General features: G+C 42.4%; 1 protein-coding gene across 1 annotated transcript; it reads right to left on the bottom strand.

Annotated features, from left to right (window-relative positions):
• Positions 1–3,857: 3,857 nt before the first annotated feature.
• valopa (vertebrate ancient long opsin a) lies at positions 3,858–17,219 on the bottom strand. The gene is made up of 5 exons (XM_061227703.1): positions 16,853–17,219; positions 15,356–15,566; positions 12,311–12,428; positions 10,280–10,519; positions 3,858–4,094 (listed from the first exon to the last, which is right to left on the bottom strand). Exons 1-5 carry the CDS (start codon positions 17,217–17,219, stop codon positions 3,858–3,860), a joined length of 1,173 nt encoding a protein of 390 aa, XP_061083687.1.
• Positions 17,220–17,540: the final 321 nt, after the last annotated feature.

Below are 17,540 nucleotides of genomic sequence, written 5' to 3' on the forward strand. Positions count from 1 at the left end.
AGAGTGTAGTAAAAAAACAAGCAATGTTCGTACATGTAAAATCCAGCCAAAACCAAAGTGCAGTACAGAGGGAGAAGGTAGTCTCGTAATCAGAACACCATGCAAAAAGTCCGGTAGCCAGGAAAGCTGTCAGCAGGGCAGAAGTACAGGCGGATGGTAGGCAGGCTCAGGGTCGATGACGGTGCAAGAGTCAAGACCGAAGTCTGCTCCGTGGGCCAAAAGCACAAAGACAGCAGGCAAAGTCGTGGTACAGGCAGGCAATGGTCAACAAAATAGAAGTCAATAATTTTTGGTCAATAAACAGGCTTGGATCATAACAGGTAGACAAATGGCTTGACAAAACCCACTAAAGAGGTGCACTGACAAACGGGGCAACAATTTCACAAAGGCATGATGTGAAACTGAGCTTTATATGCAGGTGTAGACAATTAGCTTGAGAGCAGCATGAGAATGGAAATCAGGTGTGGAGGATTGACAAGTTAACGAGGTAATTAGTAATTGTTAGTAATAAACCTATCCTGCCCTAGCGTGAGTAAATTAGTAAATGACATGCACAAGAAACGTAAAGTAACATGAACACATGGTTAGAATGTTAGTATTACCCAATCCTGATCTAAAGTTAGTAGATTAGTAAGAAGACAAGGGAAATTGAAACAATTAGGGTGTGAGTGACAGAAAGGGAGAGAGAGAAAGCAGGAATGCAAGATTTACAGAAAGACGTGAAAAAGTATGCTAATCAATGAACAGTACAACATAACATGAAACATAAATTGTGACATAACAAGTTTGCAAAACTATGACAATAAACTATATTACGTGACATGACAAGACTAACATAATACGTGACATGACAATAACATAACCAAGACAATAATTAAACATAAAACATGACATAACAAGCATGAAACGTGACTTACATTGGTATTGCTCATGCACAGACAATCCTGTTGTTACCTGTGAGAATGCAATTCATTCACGTTCATCAGCATCTCAACCTTTGCTCATGAATGCTAACAGTCAGCAGTGTTTGCTGGACAATGTCCAATTGTTCTAGCTTTCTTATGTACTTCCGGTAGGTTACCAGCTATTTCCAGCTAAAAAAAAAATGACTAGACCAACAGGGCCAGGGGAATTAACCTGCAATCATCTGTTCTGCTGGGTCATGAGTCCTTGGTGACCATGAGAGTGTTTATATCACAGCTGTGTCTGGGTCAGGGACAGGAGAATCTCTCCCGCACATTGTCTACAGCCACATTAACAGCCAAAAGACGTCCAGCGCAGTCAGAGCCGGAAAAGCGCTTATCTGCTGGCTTCCTGTGCATCGCCCATGCAGGGCTCCACCCTACCCAATCAGTCTCTAGCAACCCTCAGCAGTTCATTGGCCACCAGTTGACTGTATGCGAAAGCAACATATGAAAGGTCTTCCTCCAACTCCACACTGTGAATTTAGCCGTAGTCTGTGGTGCGAAAAGAAGCAGCTGGCAACGGTATGTGCTTCAGATGTGGAGGTGGATCAGAGAGTGGTAACAGCCCGTGACTGGTGGAGAGTAAAGGGACAAGGTATTGTCCTGCCTGCCGTGTCGCCAGCTGTGGTGTTCTGGTGTGTTGGGATGCCCGGGCCTAAGTTCCCTCAGAAACGATTGTTGCATCATAGGGAATCACACAAAGGAGACTAATGAATGAGCCTGTCAAAGAGACTGCTGGACTCCTTCTCCTTACAGTACTGCACAAGGTTGAGAGCCAGCCTAAGTTCTCTGTACTAAAACCATACCTGCACACACTGAAACATGGTAGGCTTTAGGCCAGCTCTTCACCTCATGACTAAAATTATTTCCCTTCTGCATAGAAAAAAAGCATGTAAATCATTATAAGATGGACCATAAAATGCAAGTGCTACATCTACTGAGCTGAGAGAGATAGATGTGCAGATGTGTTATGCTGGTCATATATTGCTGGTTTATTCATTTGTTTCCCAACTTATATCTCGACTGTCTGCAGAATAGAATGTCTCAGGTATTCAGAAGTTTCCTCCATCCATTCAGCGGAAAGAATGACCTCCTGGAACACCAAGCTTTTGTAATGCACTTAAACAAGGTCTCCAACACAAGTGTTATCAGTGAAAAAGGTACGGAGGGAAGGATTCGAAAATACAGTCGATGGCATAGTATTATAAAAATCATCTCTACACTGCAACCCCACCCCACAGAATTCTAATTAGCTCTGATTTGTCCTGGGTGCAACATTCTCCAACCACACCCCACCCAGCCCAACCCAAGCCAATGAAATTGAGCACTGTGCATTTGGGAGATTGGAAAACCCCCGCCGCCTCCTACCTCTGCTCCTCTATCTCCTGTGTTTGTGCTTGTGCTTCATTTATTTATCTTTTATTACTCTGAGGTGGCGGAGGTGAGTGGTGCTGCTCGTAAACGTACACAAGCCAGAAGAGTGATGATGAGTAGAATATACACTTCTCTTTTTTTGTAATGCTCAATTTTTACATCATGTGGGAGTGTTTAATTTACAGTTGTTTAAAGTTATTCATTATTAAATTACAAAATTCTGATTCTACTAGAACATATGAATCTGAATAATAACAATGTTGTTCAAGTGGACAGTTATTCTTCCAGAGCTGCTGTAGGGCTTTACTACTGTCATCCGGAACATCAGAACATAAGTGACTTATATGTGACTTCCATAAATTCCCAGCATTAAAGAAGCTGTCAAAAGAGAACAGTGTGACTAAGGCTCCATCTCCATGAGGGAGGTAGTGAAGGTCCAGTGTGTGTGTGTGTGTGTGTGTTCAGTCAGCGTGTGTATGTGAGAATGTCTCAATGTCTGTGACTGTGTCACTGTGTCTGAGTATGTCTCCGTGTCTGTGAGTGTGTCACTGTATCTGTGAGTGTGTAACCATGTCTGTGAGTATGTCTACATGTCTGTGAGTGTGTCCCCATGTCTGTGAGTGTGTCTCCGTGTCCGTGTCTGTGAGTGTGTCTCTGTGTGAGTGTGTGTCTGTGTCTGTGAATGTGTCACTGTGTCTGTGAGTGTGTCACTGTCTGTGAGTGTGTCCCCATGTCTGTGAGTGTGTGTCTGGGAGTGTGTGTATGTGTCTGTGTCTGTGACAGTGTCGCCATGTCTGTGAGAGTATCTCCGTGTCTGTGAGAGTATCCCCGTGTCTGTGAGTGTGTGTATGTGTCTGTGTCTGTGACAGTGTCGCCATGTCTGTGAGAGTATCTCCGTGTCTGTGAGAGTATCCCCGTGTCTGTGAGTGTGTCTCCATGTCTGTGAGTGCGTCTCTGTGAGTGTGTCTCCATGTCTGTGAGTGTGTCTCCATGTCTGTGAGTGTGTCTCCGTGTCTGTGAGTGCGTCTCCATGTCTGTGAGTGCGTCTCTGTGTCTGTGAATGTGTCACTGTGTCTGTGAGTGTGTCACTGTCTGTGAGTGTGTCCCCATGTCTGTGAGTGTGTGTCTGGGAGTGTGTGTATGTGTCTGTGTCTGTGACAGTGTCTCCATGTCTGTGAGAGTATCTCCGTGTCTGTGAGAGTATCCCCGTGTCTGTGAGTGTGTCTCCATGTCTGTGAGTGCGTCTCTGTGTCTGTGAGTGTGTCTCCATGTCTGTGAGTGTGTCTCCATGTCTGTGAGTGTGTCTCCATGTCTGTGAGTGCGTCTCTGTGTCTGTGAATGTGTCTCCATGTCTGTGAGTGTGTCTCCGTGTCTGTGAGTGCGTCTCCATGTCTGTGAGTGCGTCTCTGTGTCTGTGAGTGCGTCTCTGTGTCTGTGAGTGTGTCTCCGTGTCTGTGAGTGTGTCTCCATGTCTGTGAGTTTGTGCAGTCGTAGGGGTCATATAGAGGAGGCACAGTCCTACATGGGGCAGACTTTGTTTTCTGGGACGGGTAGTTGGGCAAAGGTGCTTCCCTCGCTGGCTTCGTCCTCCTGGTTCTGCAGGGCGCTGGTCGGGGCCGTGGGGATACGGGCTGCGATGGTGGACATCTCGCCCGTGTTGCTCTCTCCAGTGGCGCCCGGGCGGTCCGAGGTCTGGTTCACGTTGGAGTCCAGGGGGGTGCTGCTGTTGAACAGCTGGATGAGACACTTCCTGAACTGCAGCGAGGTCAGAGGTCACGGGGTCAGAGAGCCTCAGGATCACTTAAATCAGTTAAACCCCACCCCTTCTCCCACCAGGAGATATCTAATCCAAGGGAATCTCATGCTATGTAATCCCTCATCTGATGAGGAAAAAACCCACTTTGCATTTTACAGAATTTGTTTAGTTATCATATTTCATTATGTCATTAATTAGAGAGAAGTATACAACTTTATGTAAGTCTGTTTGTGCCAGAGTATTGACTATGGGTGCATTTAAAACTTGTCTGGCTTACAAATTCTTAGTAATAAGGCTTGGAACTTAAAACACTCTGCAGCAAAGGTATTATTTTATCCACAGAACACAGGTGGGAACTAGCCTGATAATAGTCTACATCCTGCATTTGTTTATTAGGGTGGAATAATTAAGAGCTGAAAAATGGTCCATTTTCACACATTAACCAGCCCAAAGAGTGCCGTTGATGGCGTGTGAATCTATTCTGTGCCAATCCAACACAGAGCTGTATTCTCTTCATTCCTCTCTCTCTGACCGCACACAGCCAAACACCCATTCTTTCACTAATATATTCTGCTCTACATTTAAGTAAATTAATTTAATTTAGGATGCGGGTATAGTAAATTCAGCTTCCGGCAGCTGACAAAAAAACATTTCAAGAACACTGTTGGAGAATTTAATTCCAGTTTGATTTGCATTTGTATGTGAGATGCTGTGCCTTTGTTTCCTTGTCAAAGTAAAAGAAAAACATTGTTGGCATGTCACAAACTTGCTTCTAACACACCCTGATGTTTATCATTATCTGTGAGAAAAACAACATGTGTTGTTTCTGTTTGAATGTCGGATTTGAAATGCTCATGTTCTACTAAACTTTGCTACTTTTCCTGATAAAAATCAACATGAATTATCCCAACAGGAATGTGCAATGTGCACATACAAATAGGAGACACAAATTGCACATGGATAATTCTACAGAAGATACTGCCAATTTTCATCTCTATAAAACATAAAGTGTAATGGCACCAATCGCTTGAATTGAAATACTCACTACTGCTGTCAATCCCGTTACTTGAGATTCAACTCTTTGGCTCATACATATTTAATTAATGTATAAAAAATGTAGAAAACTAAAAAAGAATATGATGACTCAGATATGTTACATCAGAGTAGGGCCATAACTCAATCGAAAAATGTAATACGATTTGAATATATTTTCCACTTTATCACAAAAATGAGATGGCTTTGAAAGGATGATTGAAAATATGTAAATACTGAAAAAATTAAAAATTCACAGTTGCTGGAATTATCATAAATTATATTGAGTGTATTAAGGGACACTTCATTATCAGCTTAATCCCGAACATTATAAAAATACTATTTACAGTTTACAACATTTAGTAACAGTGTTGACCTGGTGTGCCTCACACACAAACAGTTTAGACCAAACCATACATACCTTGAGATTGCCAAACATATTTAATTTGAGAAAATAACTCCCAAAAATAACTTTTAGAATTCACAAGTTCAGTCTAGAACCACCCACATTCAAACAAGAAACATACCTGTACACATACAAACAGAAGACACACCTGAACACATACAAACAGGAAACACACCTGTGTGCATACAAACAGAAGACACACCTGAACACATACAAACAGGAAACACACCTGTGTGCATACAAACAGAAGACACACCTGAACACATACAAACAGGAAACACACATGTGTGCATACAAACAGGAGACACACCTGTGTGCATACAAACAGGAAACACACCTGTGTACATACAAACAGGAAACACACCTGTGTGCATACAAACAGGAGACACACCTGTGTACATACAAACAGGAGACACACCTGTGTACATACAAACAGGAGACACACCTGTGTACATACAAACAGGAGACACACCAGTGCACATACAAACAGGAGACACACCTGTGCACATACAAACAGGAGATGCACATACAAATAGGAGACACACCTGTGCACATACAAACAGGAGATGCACATACAAACACAAGACATGGCTGTGAACACACACAGATGTGTACAGCTGTGCACACAATCTAGACTGAGGGCACTTTGACCTCAGATTCTACTGCAGGGGCACTATCCAGCTATTGACAGATGATCCCGTATTTTAGCCCTGGTTTCCAAGCATCTTAGTCCAAAAAAACCAACCCAAATTAAACTCACTTACAAACAGACACTGAAACCAACATGTTTTAACAGGCTACCCTGCATACACTGGGCATTTGCCCATGCTACCAAAGAAAACGTCTTGCCATGGTGACAAATCGCATGCTGATATTTGTCACAGTTTGACAGAAAAATATAGGACCAGCCAGCTTGTTTACTGTTATGAACTAATGTATCATAGGCTCGAATCCAGAGCTAAGAAAGTCACAAAGCTCTAACCCAGTTAGTGAGCCACGATCAAAGCAGATCAGCCTTCTTGCAAGGGCTTGCATGCAGTCCCCAAGCACTACAACATCCATAGACATCTCTGAGATCAGACAACGTTTACTTCAGCCAGCCTTCTGCTCCTATTTCTCTCAATACACTCATCTGCATTTCCAGAATTTAGAAGAAATTAACCGGAGTCACACCGTTTACATTCTTTTGCATACCCCCCATTTACACAGCTAGATTTTTACTAAAGTAAATTGGGTTAAGTGCTTTGCTCAAGGGAAGAGTGTTAGTGCCCCCACAATTGATCATACAACAGTACAATTACAAGCCCAGTTCCTACTACATTATGGCACAATGCCACGCCTGACAGTTTTGATGTTCTAGTCAAACAATAGTTCTAATCTAGTCAAAACCATCACTGCACAATGTTTTCACAAACATAATCTAACCAAAACCATCACTGTACAATGTTTTCACAAACATAATCTAACCAAAACCATCACTGCACAATGTTCTCACAAACATAATCTTACCAAAACCATCACTGCACAATGTTCTCACAAACATAATCTAACCAAAACCATCACTGCACAATGTTTTCACAAACATAACCTAACCAAAACCATCACTGCACAATGTTCTCACAAAAATAATCTAACCAAAACCATCACTGTACAATGTTTTCACAAACATAATCTAACCAAAACCATCACTGTACAATGTTTTCACAAACATAATCTAACCAAAACCATCACTGCACAATGTTCTTACAAACATAATCTAACCAAAACCATCACTGTACAATGTTTTCACAAAGATAATCTAACCAAAACCATCACTGCACAATGTTTTTACAAACATAATCTAACCAAAATCATCACTGTACAATGTTCTCACCAACATAATCTAATCAAAACCATCACTGCACAATGTTTTCACAAACATAATCTAACCAAAACCATCACTGTACAATGTTCTCACAAACATAATCTAACCAAAACCATCACTGCACAATGTTCTCACAAACATAATCTAACCAAAACCATCACTGCACAATGTTTTCACAAACATAATCTAACCAAAACCATCACTGCACAATGTTCTCACAAACATAATCTAACCAAAACCATCACTGCACAATGTTCTTACAAACATAAACATGGTCCTGCAAATGGCTAGGGAATGTGGTTTAGGTTCAGTCAGATCCAGCTCTGCAATAATGAGGTTACAAATCCCATATGAGACACACCCTTTAACTGATTTGCTTTGGTAAATAATTTTCTCTCCCCAACTCTTTTAAATTCAGTTAACTAAATCCATAGAATCCTTGATTTTATGTATTCGTATTTATTTATTCAATGATTTTATTTTATTCAATATATGTGCATTTCAGCATAAAGATTTCATTTAAGCCAGATGTAAATTGATTAACAGTAAAAGAGCAAACCAATTTAGATTCTCTGGAGTTTTCACATAGCCCAGTTTAATATTGTACAGTTTCTGTGATTGATGCTCCAGTGCTTTGGGCCTGTAAGGGAACTGACTGGAGTCATATCAATCAACAGCTCTAAAATCCCACAGTAACCCTTGAGAGCACCGTTCTAACCCCACAAAAAGATCAACCTGACATCTGGAACATTCTGCTGCACCATCCCAAAGTTGTTAAGAGAGGTATCCCAAGATGGAGATGGCACTAGTAGATTCCCAAAATTGCTCATTTACACGCACTCCATAAAACTGTCAATCGTGAGGACCACCACAACATTTTAATTTATTTTTTAGTGTTTCATGTGTAAATATATAGTGTGCCTTGTTTGACTTAATGTGTAAAAACATTCTATTGTTTAGCTTTGAATGCCATATACACTCAGTGACCACTTTATTAGGTAGACCTGTACACCAACTTGTTAATGCAAATATTTAATCAGCCAATCATGTAAAAGCAGATTTTTTTGAAAATGTTTTCCAAGGTGAAATTTATTAAACAAGAAACAGGACTGGCTCAGAGATTACAGCTGGTTTCCTACATTTCTTGGGCTTTTAGCTATTGCAAATTGACACTGAATTGCGAAAGCCAAGTCTCGGCTGCCACCTACACCCTGCTTGCATAGCCCTCCTGCACTTGCACCTGAAACACAAAATCAATCCAAAACAATCCTCTAATAAGATTACTACTTGAAAATAAGCTTCAGTCTGGTGCACTTTTTAAAACAAGCATGTTCCGACTATGGCATTGTGTATTTTACACTGCACTTATTCAACCACACTATTCATTATTTACAGACAGCTAGCGTCAGACAGAAATGAACCTCTGTGCGTATTGTCCGGAGCAGCAGGCCCCCCCACCCTGACATGCCCGTGTGCCTGTCAGCACCGACACACATGAGCGGAATAGCAAAGGGCATCTTCATCAAAAAGAAATGACCAGGTATACCCAGGAGCTGGACAATGAGCCAACAACTGTGATGTCTTCATCTGCCTATGGCCTGCTTTCAAAAAAAATTATCATTGTCATGCACTCGCAATTAAACGCAATTGTGATTTTTCTTCATTTCCAAATTAGAGGTCAACCAGCTTCCTGATAAACATTGGCAAGGATTAAGTTGGCAAGCACTGTTCAGTCCATCAACGCATACCGATACTGTTCAGTCCATCAACAATGTAAATTGTGTTAGTCAATATAGACACACGGAAAGCAAATTACTAGAAGCATTTATTTTGCCTATTGTTTGAAATATCTTACTTCAGATTAATGGCTGATTAAACCACAATATCCTACCACAAGAGCACATACGGTGTCTTCTACTTCAGAAGTGGCCCCAGTATTCAGTGGTACATTGCATGTTTCACCCTTGTGTACCACTTACTGACAAATGATCGGCATGTCTTTGTTAACAGCCTTTTAACCAATATTTATGCTTCCCAGGGGAAATGACCAGGGAGTGAGAAAACACGACAGCCATGACACACACTAACAAGACTCGTTTTGAAGGTTTAAATCATATGTAGGTGAAGATTCTTGAGCAGGGGACCAATTGGATTCCCGGAATGATCTATAACACTTCGGAATCCTGAAAGGCAATCCGCTGAAACAGGCCTGATAGAGGGATTTTTCCCACTTCATACTCAATACTCCAAGAGCAGAGTTCAGCGATAACCTCTCTCACTGTTAAAGATGCCAGGGGTCAGGTCAATCAATAGTAGTCCTGGGATTACCTAATTTCCCCATGAAGATACATGTGGTGGTTAGCAGCACAGACAGTGGTACTGTGGTAGTTCAGAGGGGGCCCGTTTGCTCATTAATGTACCCAGTAATGTAAAACAGTTTCTTGAAGAAGTTGTTTGTCCATATAGATTCACATGATCTTGAAAAGGACCCATTTGGGAAGTTTCTCCCTCTGTAACTTGCTCCAGATTGGGATAGCATACACTTGCTAGCGAAAGGCAAACACCTGGGTTTATGACTTCATCATTACTGGACAAAGAATGAAGACACACAACCTAGAGGAGGAGATGCCTCAGTTTGACTGCCACAGGTGTAGACAATTATGGAAGTACTAGTAACAGTTGGTTTTCAAGCTGGTCATAGCTGTATTTTACACCAGGGTATGGAAGAAAGATTAGCACAGGAAACAAAATCCCAGATAGTAGTCACACAGAATTAATCACTTATCATAATGCATGACCAAGTGACAAAAGATAAATAAATGACAAGATAAATATGATTTTGCGACGGCGCTTCTGAGCCCCTCCAAACTCGACGCGGTTACCTGTTTGTTCATGAAGACGTAGATGACGGGGTTGTAGACGGCGGCGGTTTTGGAGAAGAACGCGGGGATGGCGGCCAGACGCGGGTCGAGATGGATGGTGGGGCAGGCGGTGACGGTGATGGAGAAGATGGCATACGGCATCCAGCCCACCATGAAGGCCACGATCATCACCACTACCATACGCGTTACCTGCCGGTCCGGCTTCCTGGCGTTACCCAGCCTGCCATGCGCATTGGACACCTCCAAAAACCAAGAAGTGAAGAAGAAAAGAAATCGACTGAAATGAGACGTTTTCTCATGGTTCAGTCTTAAATACTTTCCACATTTTTCGCAAGCAGTGGACATTAGTGCCATTATAAAACAGAAGCAAATCCTGTACCATCGCATGAACACTGGAAAAGATCAGTCCGCTCACATTGTTTGAGGAAACCATTTGCCTTGGACAATTCACCCAGAAATTAAATAAAGCCATGAATGTTCTTCAATAACCTGTAGCACTGTTGAGTTTTATACATTTTTACCAGATGAATCACCACAAAAGTTGGTTGCATCAGGTGGGGCTGCAGTGGATATCTACAAAAAGCTCAGTGAAATCTGGATCTGGATAGATTCATTTCATTTTTAGGTAAATAAACTAAAGTTAAAAAAATGTTTTGCTTTTTAATCATGATAACGACATTCTATTTTAACATTGAAACTATGATGTTCCAAACAGTTTCTTTTGGTAAGCCTATTGTTTGAGTATGTCTCGGCCTGTTTGTTTGTTTTTCTCAGTCTAGAATCAATACTAGATACTGAAAGCTCTCGAATACCTACACTAAGGAAGTGATTGAATACACCTTGAGTTCACACATACACCTACGAAGCCATTTGTCCCATATATTTTGGTCCCAAGAAATTGAGTATAAAAAGTGCTGTAAACTCTACATGGGGTGAAACCAAAATGTACAGTACAGTAATAACACATGAACCATTTCATTACAAAAATGTCTTTATCCCTTTTGTTTTGGAGCTCACTGTGTATAGAAGAGGAGAGGAGGTGGAGAGGGAAAGACAGATAGAGCGAAACAGACAGAGAGGGAAGATGGATTGTAGAGCTATATCTTAATTATCGCTTAAAACTGCTTAATTGAACATCTAGGTCAAGGAACTTGTAGCAGGCTGTACAGTTTGAGCAGTGAACAGAAGAAGCCGCTCCACTGGACCCTATCTCCCGAGGAGAGGACGGGAAGAGGACCCTGAGGAGGGGGAAATGATCTTTGTCCTTTGGGCTCCTGCTGCCTCCCACCATACGTCTGGCTGAGTTATAATTACCCAGCTTGCCCCGATCGTTACCATGGTTCTATCAGCCCAGCCCCTGCCACCTCTTCACCCCCATTAATCTTTATTTGTTCCCGCTCAATGCGACAGGGGTACAGGGACGCGGAGGGAGAGCCAGCACGAGGGCGGAATGGGGGGGGGGGGGACTAACGAGTCTGGAGGGGCAGTTTACAATACTTAACTGGAGTCTGGAGGGGTAGTTTACAGTACTTAACTGGAGTCTGGAGGGGTAGTTTACAATACTTAACTGGAGTCTGGAGGGGTAGTTTACAGTATTTAACTCGAGGCTGGAAGGGTAGTTTACAGTACTTAACTGGAGTCTGGAGGGGTAGATTACAGTACTTAACTGGAGTCTGGAGGGGTAGATTACAGTACTTAACTGGAGTCTGGAGGGGTAGTTTACAGTACTTAACAGGAGTCTGGAGGGGTAGTTTACAGTACTTAACTGGAGTCAGGAGGGGTAGATTACAGTACTTAACTGGAGTCTGGAGGGGTAGATTACAGTACTTAACTGGAGTCTGGAGGGGTAGTTTGCAGTACTTAACAGGAGTCTGGAGGGGTCGTTTACAGTACTTAACTGGAGTCAGGAGGGGTAGATTACAGTACTTAACTGGATTCTGGAGGGGTAGATTATAGTACTTAACTGGAGTCTGGAGGGGTAGTTTACCGTTCTTTAAGCTGGCATCATAAAGCCCCCCCTCCCATACCAACCTTCCTTAGTTTCCTCATCAGCTTGCTGTAGGAGATGATGATGATGGTGAGTGGCAGGATGAAGCAGGTACAGAAGAAGGTGATGATGTAGCTGTGGTTGGATGAATTTCCTGAGTACCTGTATGGAAGAGGAGACGGACAGGGGTCAACTTTTATCTGACTTTTCCAATCTCATCCGCTGTGGCGTTTGCTGCGTGTTAGTTCCACTATTTTAAACGGGCTGTTGTATTTATCCATGCAGTGTTCAGCGGGACGCTAGGCCAAATGAAAACTGCAACCTACAGAAAGAGGTTACGGTTTTAAAACCAAGTAAATTAGAGGCTAGCAATGTACACGTGTTGAATGTGCAGACACGTGGTCACTGAACATGACATCTGTGGAAAATGACCAAGTTCAAATTTGAAGCAAATGGTGACAAACCAAATCAGCATTTTTTTCAACTGCATTTCAGAAATAAATTCTTAAACATGTGTTTTCAACAACGGTTGCATTTGAATACGCTGTTATAAAAGCAGCGGGACTCCCCTCAGGACCCCCCAGTGTCTGGCTCAGCTGATGATGTCCTGAGTGTGACCAGGCCCCTTGCTGTCGGATCGATAGCATGTCAGAGGAGAGTAATCCCCGCCGAAGAACAGTGAAGATTCCAATATTCTCCGCCTGACACGTCCACTCTCCAGCAGCCCGGCTCTCCCAACCAATCCCAAAACAAGGCCGAGGTTAATTCATCAGGTCTCCTCCGAGACCCCCACCCTCGCGCAGGGACACATGCTCACATGTAATGTATTACAGTAAGAAACGGTCTCAGGATGCCAGTGAATAAATCCACTTGCGCCAGTGACTCTGAATGAACAGCCGGGCTGTGAAAACATCGTGCAACCAATTAGACTAGTCGCAAATTTCACACCGCCACACTAGCTAGCCAGTTTGTACGACAAGAGATACGATTGGTTTGCTGAGCTGAAAACCAGGATTGTGCATTGGATGAACATTTTTAAAATAGAAGAAAAGAAAAAAGAATTCACTGAAATAAGACTTTTTCCAAGGTTCAGTCACAAACATGTACATTTTTGTCACTTTAATCATCAAAAAATGTGGTCCTGTTAAGGTCTGTTGTATCAGGCTGAGTCGTAGCAGATAGAGAACGTGTGAAAGGCATGTGAGCTAGTGGCAGAGAACTTCCATGTCACATCATATAGCGGGTGTTCTGAACTCACCGTCAGGTGGATTGAGCAGAAGGAGTTTCCTCCCCACACACACACATAAAAATTTGCATACACGCACACACACACACGCACACATCCACATACACACGCACACACATCCACATACACACACACACACACATCCACATACATACGCACACACATCCACATACACACGCACACACACACATCCACATACCCACACACACACATACATACACAAATAAACATACACACACGACACACACACACACACACACATACACACACACACATACACATCCCTATACACATACACAAACACATCCCTATATAAACACACACACATCCCCATATACATACGCACACACTAGCCACACACACACACACACACACATACATACACAAATAAACATACACACACTACACACACACACACACACACACACACACACACATACACACACTACACACACACACATACACACACTACACACACACACACACACACACACTATCCATATCCGACTATCCAAGGTGAAGGCACGTCACAGCCCCCCGCTGTATGGATTAACAGCCCCTCGGAGGATTAATCTGAGTGCTCATCACCATCCCCATCTTGTCACCTAATTAATCCTTTTATAGAGATAATTTATCTTATGGAAACTGAAATGCAATCATGAATGCTGAAATTCTATTTCCGAACTGAAACACTATGAAGGGTCGTACAATGGTTGCGCTCCATTTACTGCTAAATGTCAAATGCAAAGCTCCAATGCTGAACCTGCTTTAAGCCACATAACAGGGCTGAGCTGAGAGAAAAACTCATTTTACAGCCAGTGCAGCTCACAGCCAGCCACCCTGTGATGCAGACAGCATGCTAACCCCCCCTACTGAGCATGAGGTGAAGTGTGAGGGTCTATAGGGGGATGAGTAGGAAGATTTAAAATGCATTAGTGTGTGTGTGTGTGTGTGTGTCTATGTATGCATAGTGCGTGTGTGTGTGTGTTTTTGTGCATCAGTGTGCAAGGTGATTGTACGTGCACGTGTGTGTGCATGTGTGTATGTGTGCCTGTGTGCATGTGTGTGTGTTTGTGCATGCATGTGTGCAGTGACTGTGTGTGTGTGCGTGCTTGCGTGCACGTGTTTGTACATGTGTGTCTGTGTGTGTTTGTGCATGCGTGTCTGTGTGTGCAGTGACTATGTGTGCGTGTGTTTGTGCAGTGTGTCTGTGTGTGCAGTGACTATCTGTGCATGTGTTTGTGCATGCATGTCTCTGTGTGTTTGTGCAGTGTGTCTGTGTGTGTATGTGTGGTGCACTGCGTGTGTGTGTTTGTGTGTATGTGTGGTGCACTGCGTGTGTGTGTTTGTACATGTGTGTCTGCGTGTGTGTTTGTGTATGCGTGTCTGTATGTGTATGTGTGGTGCATTGCGTGTGTGTGTTTGTACATGTGTGTCTGAGTGTGCAGTGACTATGTGTTCATGTGTTTGTGCATGCGTGTCCATGCATGTGTGATAACCGTATGTGCGTGGGTGTGTGTGTTTGTGCATGCATGTCTGTGTGTGTTTGTGCATGTGTGTCTGTGTGTGCAGTGACTCTGGGTGTGTGTGTTTGTGCATGCGTGTCCATGCATGTGTGATAACCGTATGTGCGTGTGTGTGTGATAACCGTATGTGCGTGGGTGTGTGCAGCATGTCCGTGTGTGTGTGTAATAACCATGTGTGCGTGTGTGTGCGTGTGTGTGCGTGATAACCATGTGTGCGTGTGTGATAACCATGTGTGCGTGTGTGTGCGTGATAACCATGTGTGCGTGTGTGATAACCATGTGTGTGTGTTTGTGATTGAGGCAGAACAGCGACCCACCAGTCGGGCTCACAGGTGGTGCCGATCTTGCTGGTGGTGTAGCTGCTCCAGCCCAGCACTGGGGGGATGGTCCAGATGAAGGAGAAGGTCCAGACGAACAGCAGCCCCAGCGCAGCGTGCTTCCCCCGCAGACGGACGTTCCCCAGCGGACGGCAGATCACGAAGAAGCGCTCGAAGGCCAGGACTGCCAGCGACCACAGAGCCACGATTCCTAAAAGGACAGGGATAAGGTCATTCATACCTCCCTCCCAGACCCCCCGGCACAAAGCAGCCCTGTAATGACTATCCACTCCGCAGACACTCTGTATCAAGCACTCCATTAAATCACAATGGTGTCCAGCTCCTAATTTAGACTCCAGCACCATTACCATGACTACAACCCGCAAACATTTCATTAAATTACACAACTGCACTATAGCATTTTTCTTTCAGCATTACCTGTGGAGTGACCAATGGATAAATGTATCACTGTTTGGATAATGAATAAGCATTTAAGAGTCTTTTTTTAGCTCTTGCAATGTTAAGCATGTTCCCGTGTTAGCATTCTGGGCTGATAAACGGTGATATAATTATGGCCATAACTCATCTTCATGGGCTCCTTAATTACCTCAATGGATCAGCGAGTTCTTGTGAATAATAAAAGTATTCTATTGCATCAACCCTCACATTTAGGCTTTTAGCCGGAACTCTTATTCAGAGCAATCTGTATTCTTTACATACATACAATCAATTCATACAGCTGCATGTTTACTGAAGCACTTCAGGTCAATTGTCTCGCTCTACAGTATAATTAGAATCAGACCTACAACCTTGGACCCGCACTTTTTAAATAAATGAGTGCTCATCTGATTGGCTGAACTGTGTGGGCACTATAGCCTTTGACCTGTACATTGATTTACAAGTGTGTAAAGTATAAGTCAAGAAATGTATTAATTACTTCATTAATTTCCCACATATACACAGTCTTACAAGTTTACCAGAAATAACTTACCATGTTGTGTACATGAAGACCGAAAAAGCATTGGCTTCTGAGTTTGTGTTGATGAACTTCGTTGATATTTTTACTTTTATACTTTTTTTTTATTATTACAAAAATCTACATATATTTGGGGCTTTGATTCCCAGGAGGGACACTGCTGTTACACTCTTGAAAATGTTTTTATCCCATCGAGAAAAAGGGTTATATTAAATTATAATTATAACAAAAGTTAAAAATATATATATTCCCCTAATTATATAGAGTAGTTACATATCAAATCTGACCAGACAACCCCTACAATATCTTCAAGGGCTCCCTGGGTCTTAATGGATTGCATGAAAATAACATTACACGTGCTCATCATTAAGCAGTGCCTGCTTAATGTCTAGAATTGAATGTTATATTAGCGAAGATAACGGTTTGAAGTGAAATTGAGAGAATTTACATCTTTGTGTTGAAGGTTAAAAAAACGGATTTTCCAGTTGTCAACTTTTTAATGGAACGTTTTATAGACTTACCGAAAAAAGTCACTGCGAATCCTTCCATTACGCACGCCCAAGCTCCCAAGAAGAAGTAGCCTTTAGCATTAGTCAGAAAACTTATCGTGCCCCCGATTAGTGATACAAGAAAGTCAGCAACAGACAGGTTAACAATTATGTAGTTCAAGGGCTGTCTCAGTTGTTTGAACCTAAACGTGACCAGCATTACAGTAAAGTTTTCAGACAGGGACAAGGATGTTATTATGAACATCAAAGCAGCCAATATTTTGAAGTTCCATGGCGCAATGGATTGGTGCGGACCAGAGAAAGGGTCTGCTTCTGATTTCAGGATTTCCGCAGCTTCGGTGTAGGCGACACCATTCACTGAAAGACTATACGTATCCATTCTTTGAGCAGGAGTGGAATAGCAAAAAACAGATATTTCTCTGAACGTACGTACGACGTACTTAATAGTATGTTCTGTAATTCATGGATAGAAACGATCACCGAGCAACAATGTTGTCACAACGCCTCTCTCACATCTTTGTGTGAAATCACGCTTCCAAAACATATAGGGTACCATTCATGGATATCATAAAGTATATAAGATATACTGAGATTAAAAATGACATGGAATTACGCATAATCCATTTCATTAAAATAAAATAAAATAAAATCTGTATTAATTCATAAGCGTTTCCTTTGGAGAAAATCCAGTTATTTTTCA

This window comes from Conger conger, chromosome 18 (genome assembly GCF_963514075.1).
Source record: "Conger conger chromosome 18, fConCon1.1, whole genome shotgun sequence".
Classification (NCBI taxonomy): Eukaryota; Metazoa; Chordata; class Actinopteri; order Anguilliformes; family Congridae; genus Conger; species Conger conger.

Bases quoted from the DNA above. Each gene is read 5' to 3' on its own strand.
- valopa (XM_061227703.1), bottom strand. From the start codon at position 17,219: ATGGATACGTATAGTCTTTCAGTGAATGGTGTCGCCTACACCGAAGCT. The intron at 10,520-12,310 runs GTTGGTATGGGA...TGGTTTTTGGAG, and splicing joins TGATGAGGAAACTAAGGAAG to GTGTCCAATGCGCATGGCAG. The intron at 4,095-10,279 runs GTAACCGCGTCG...ACCTCGCTGCAG, and splicing joins ACGTCTTCATGAACAAACAG to TTCAGGAAGTGTCTCATCCA.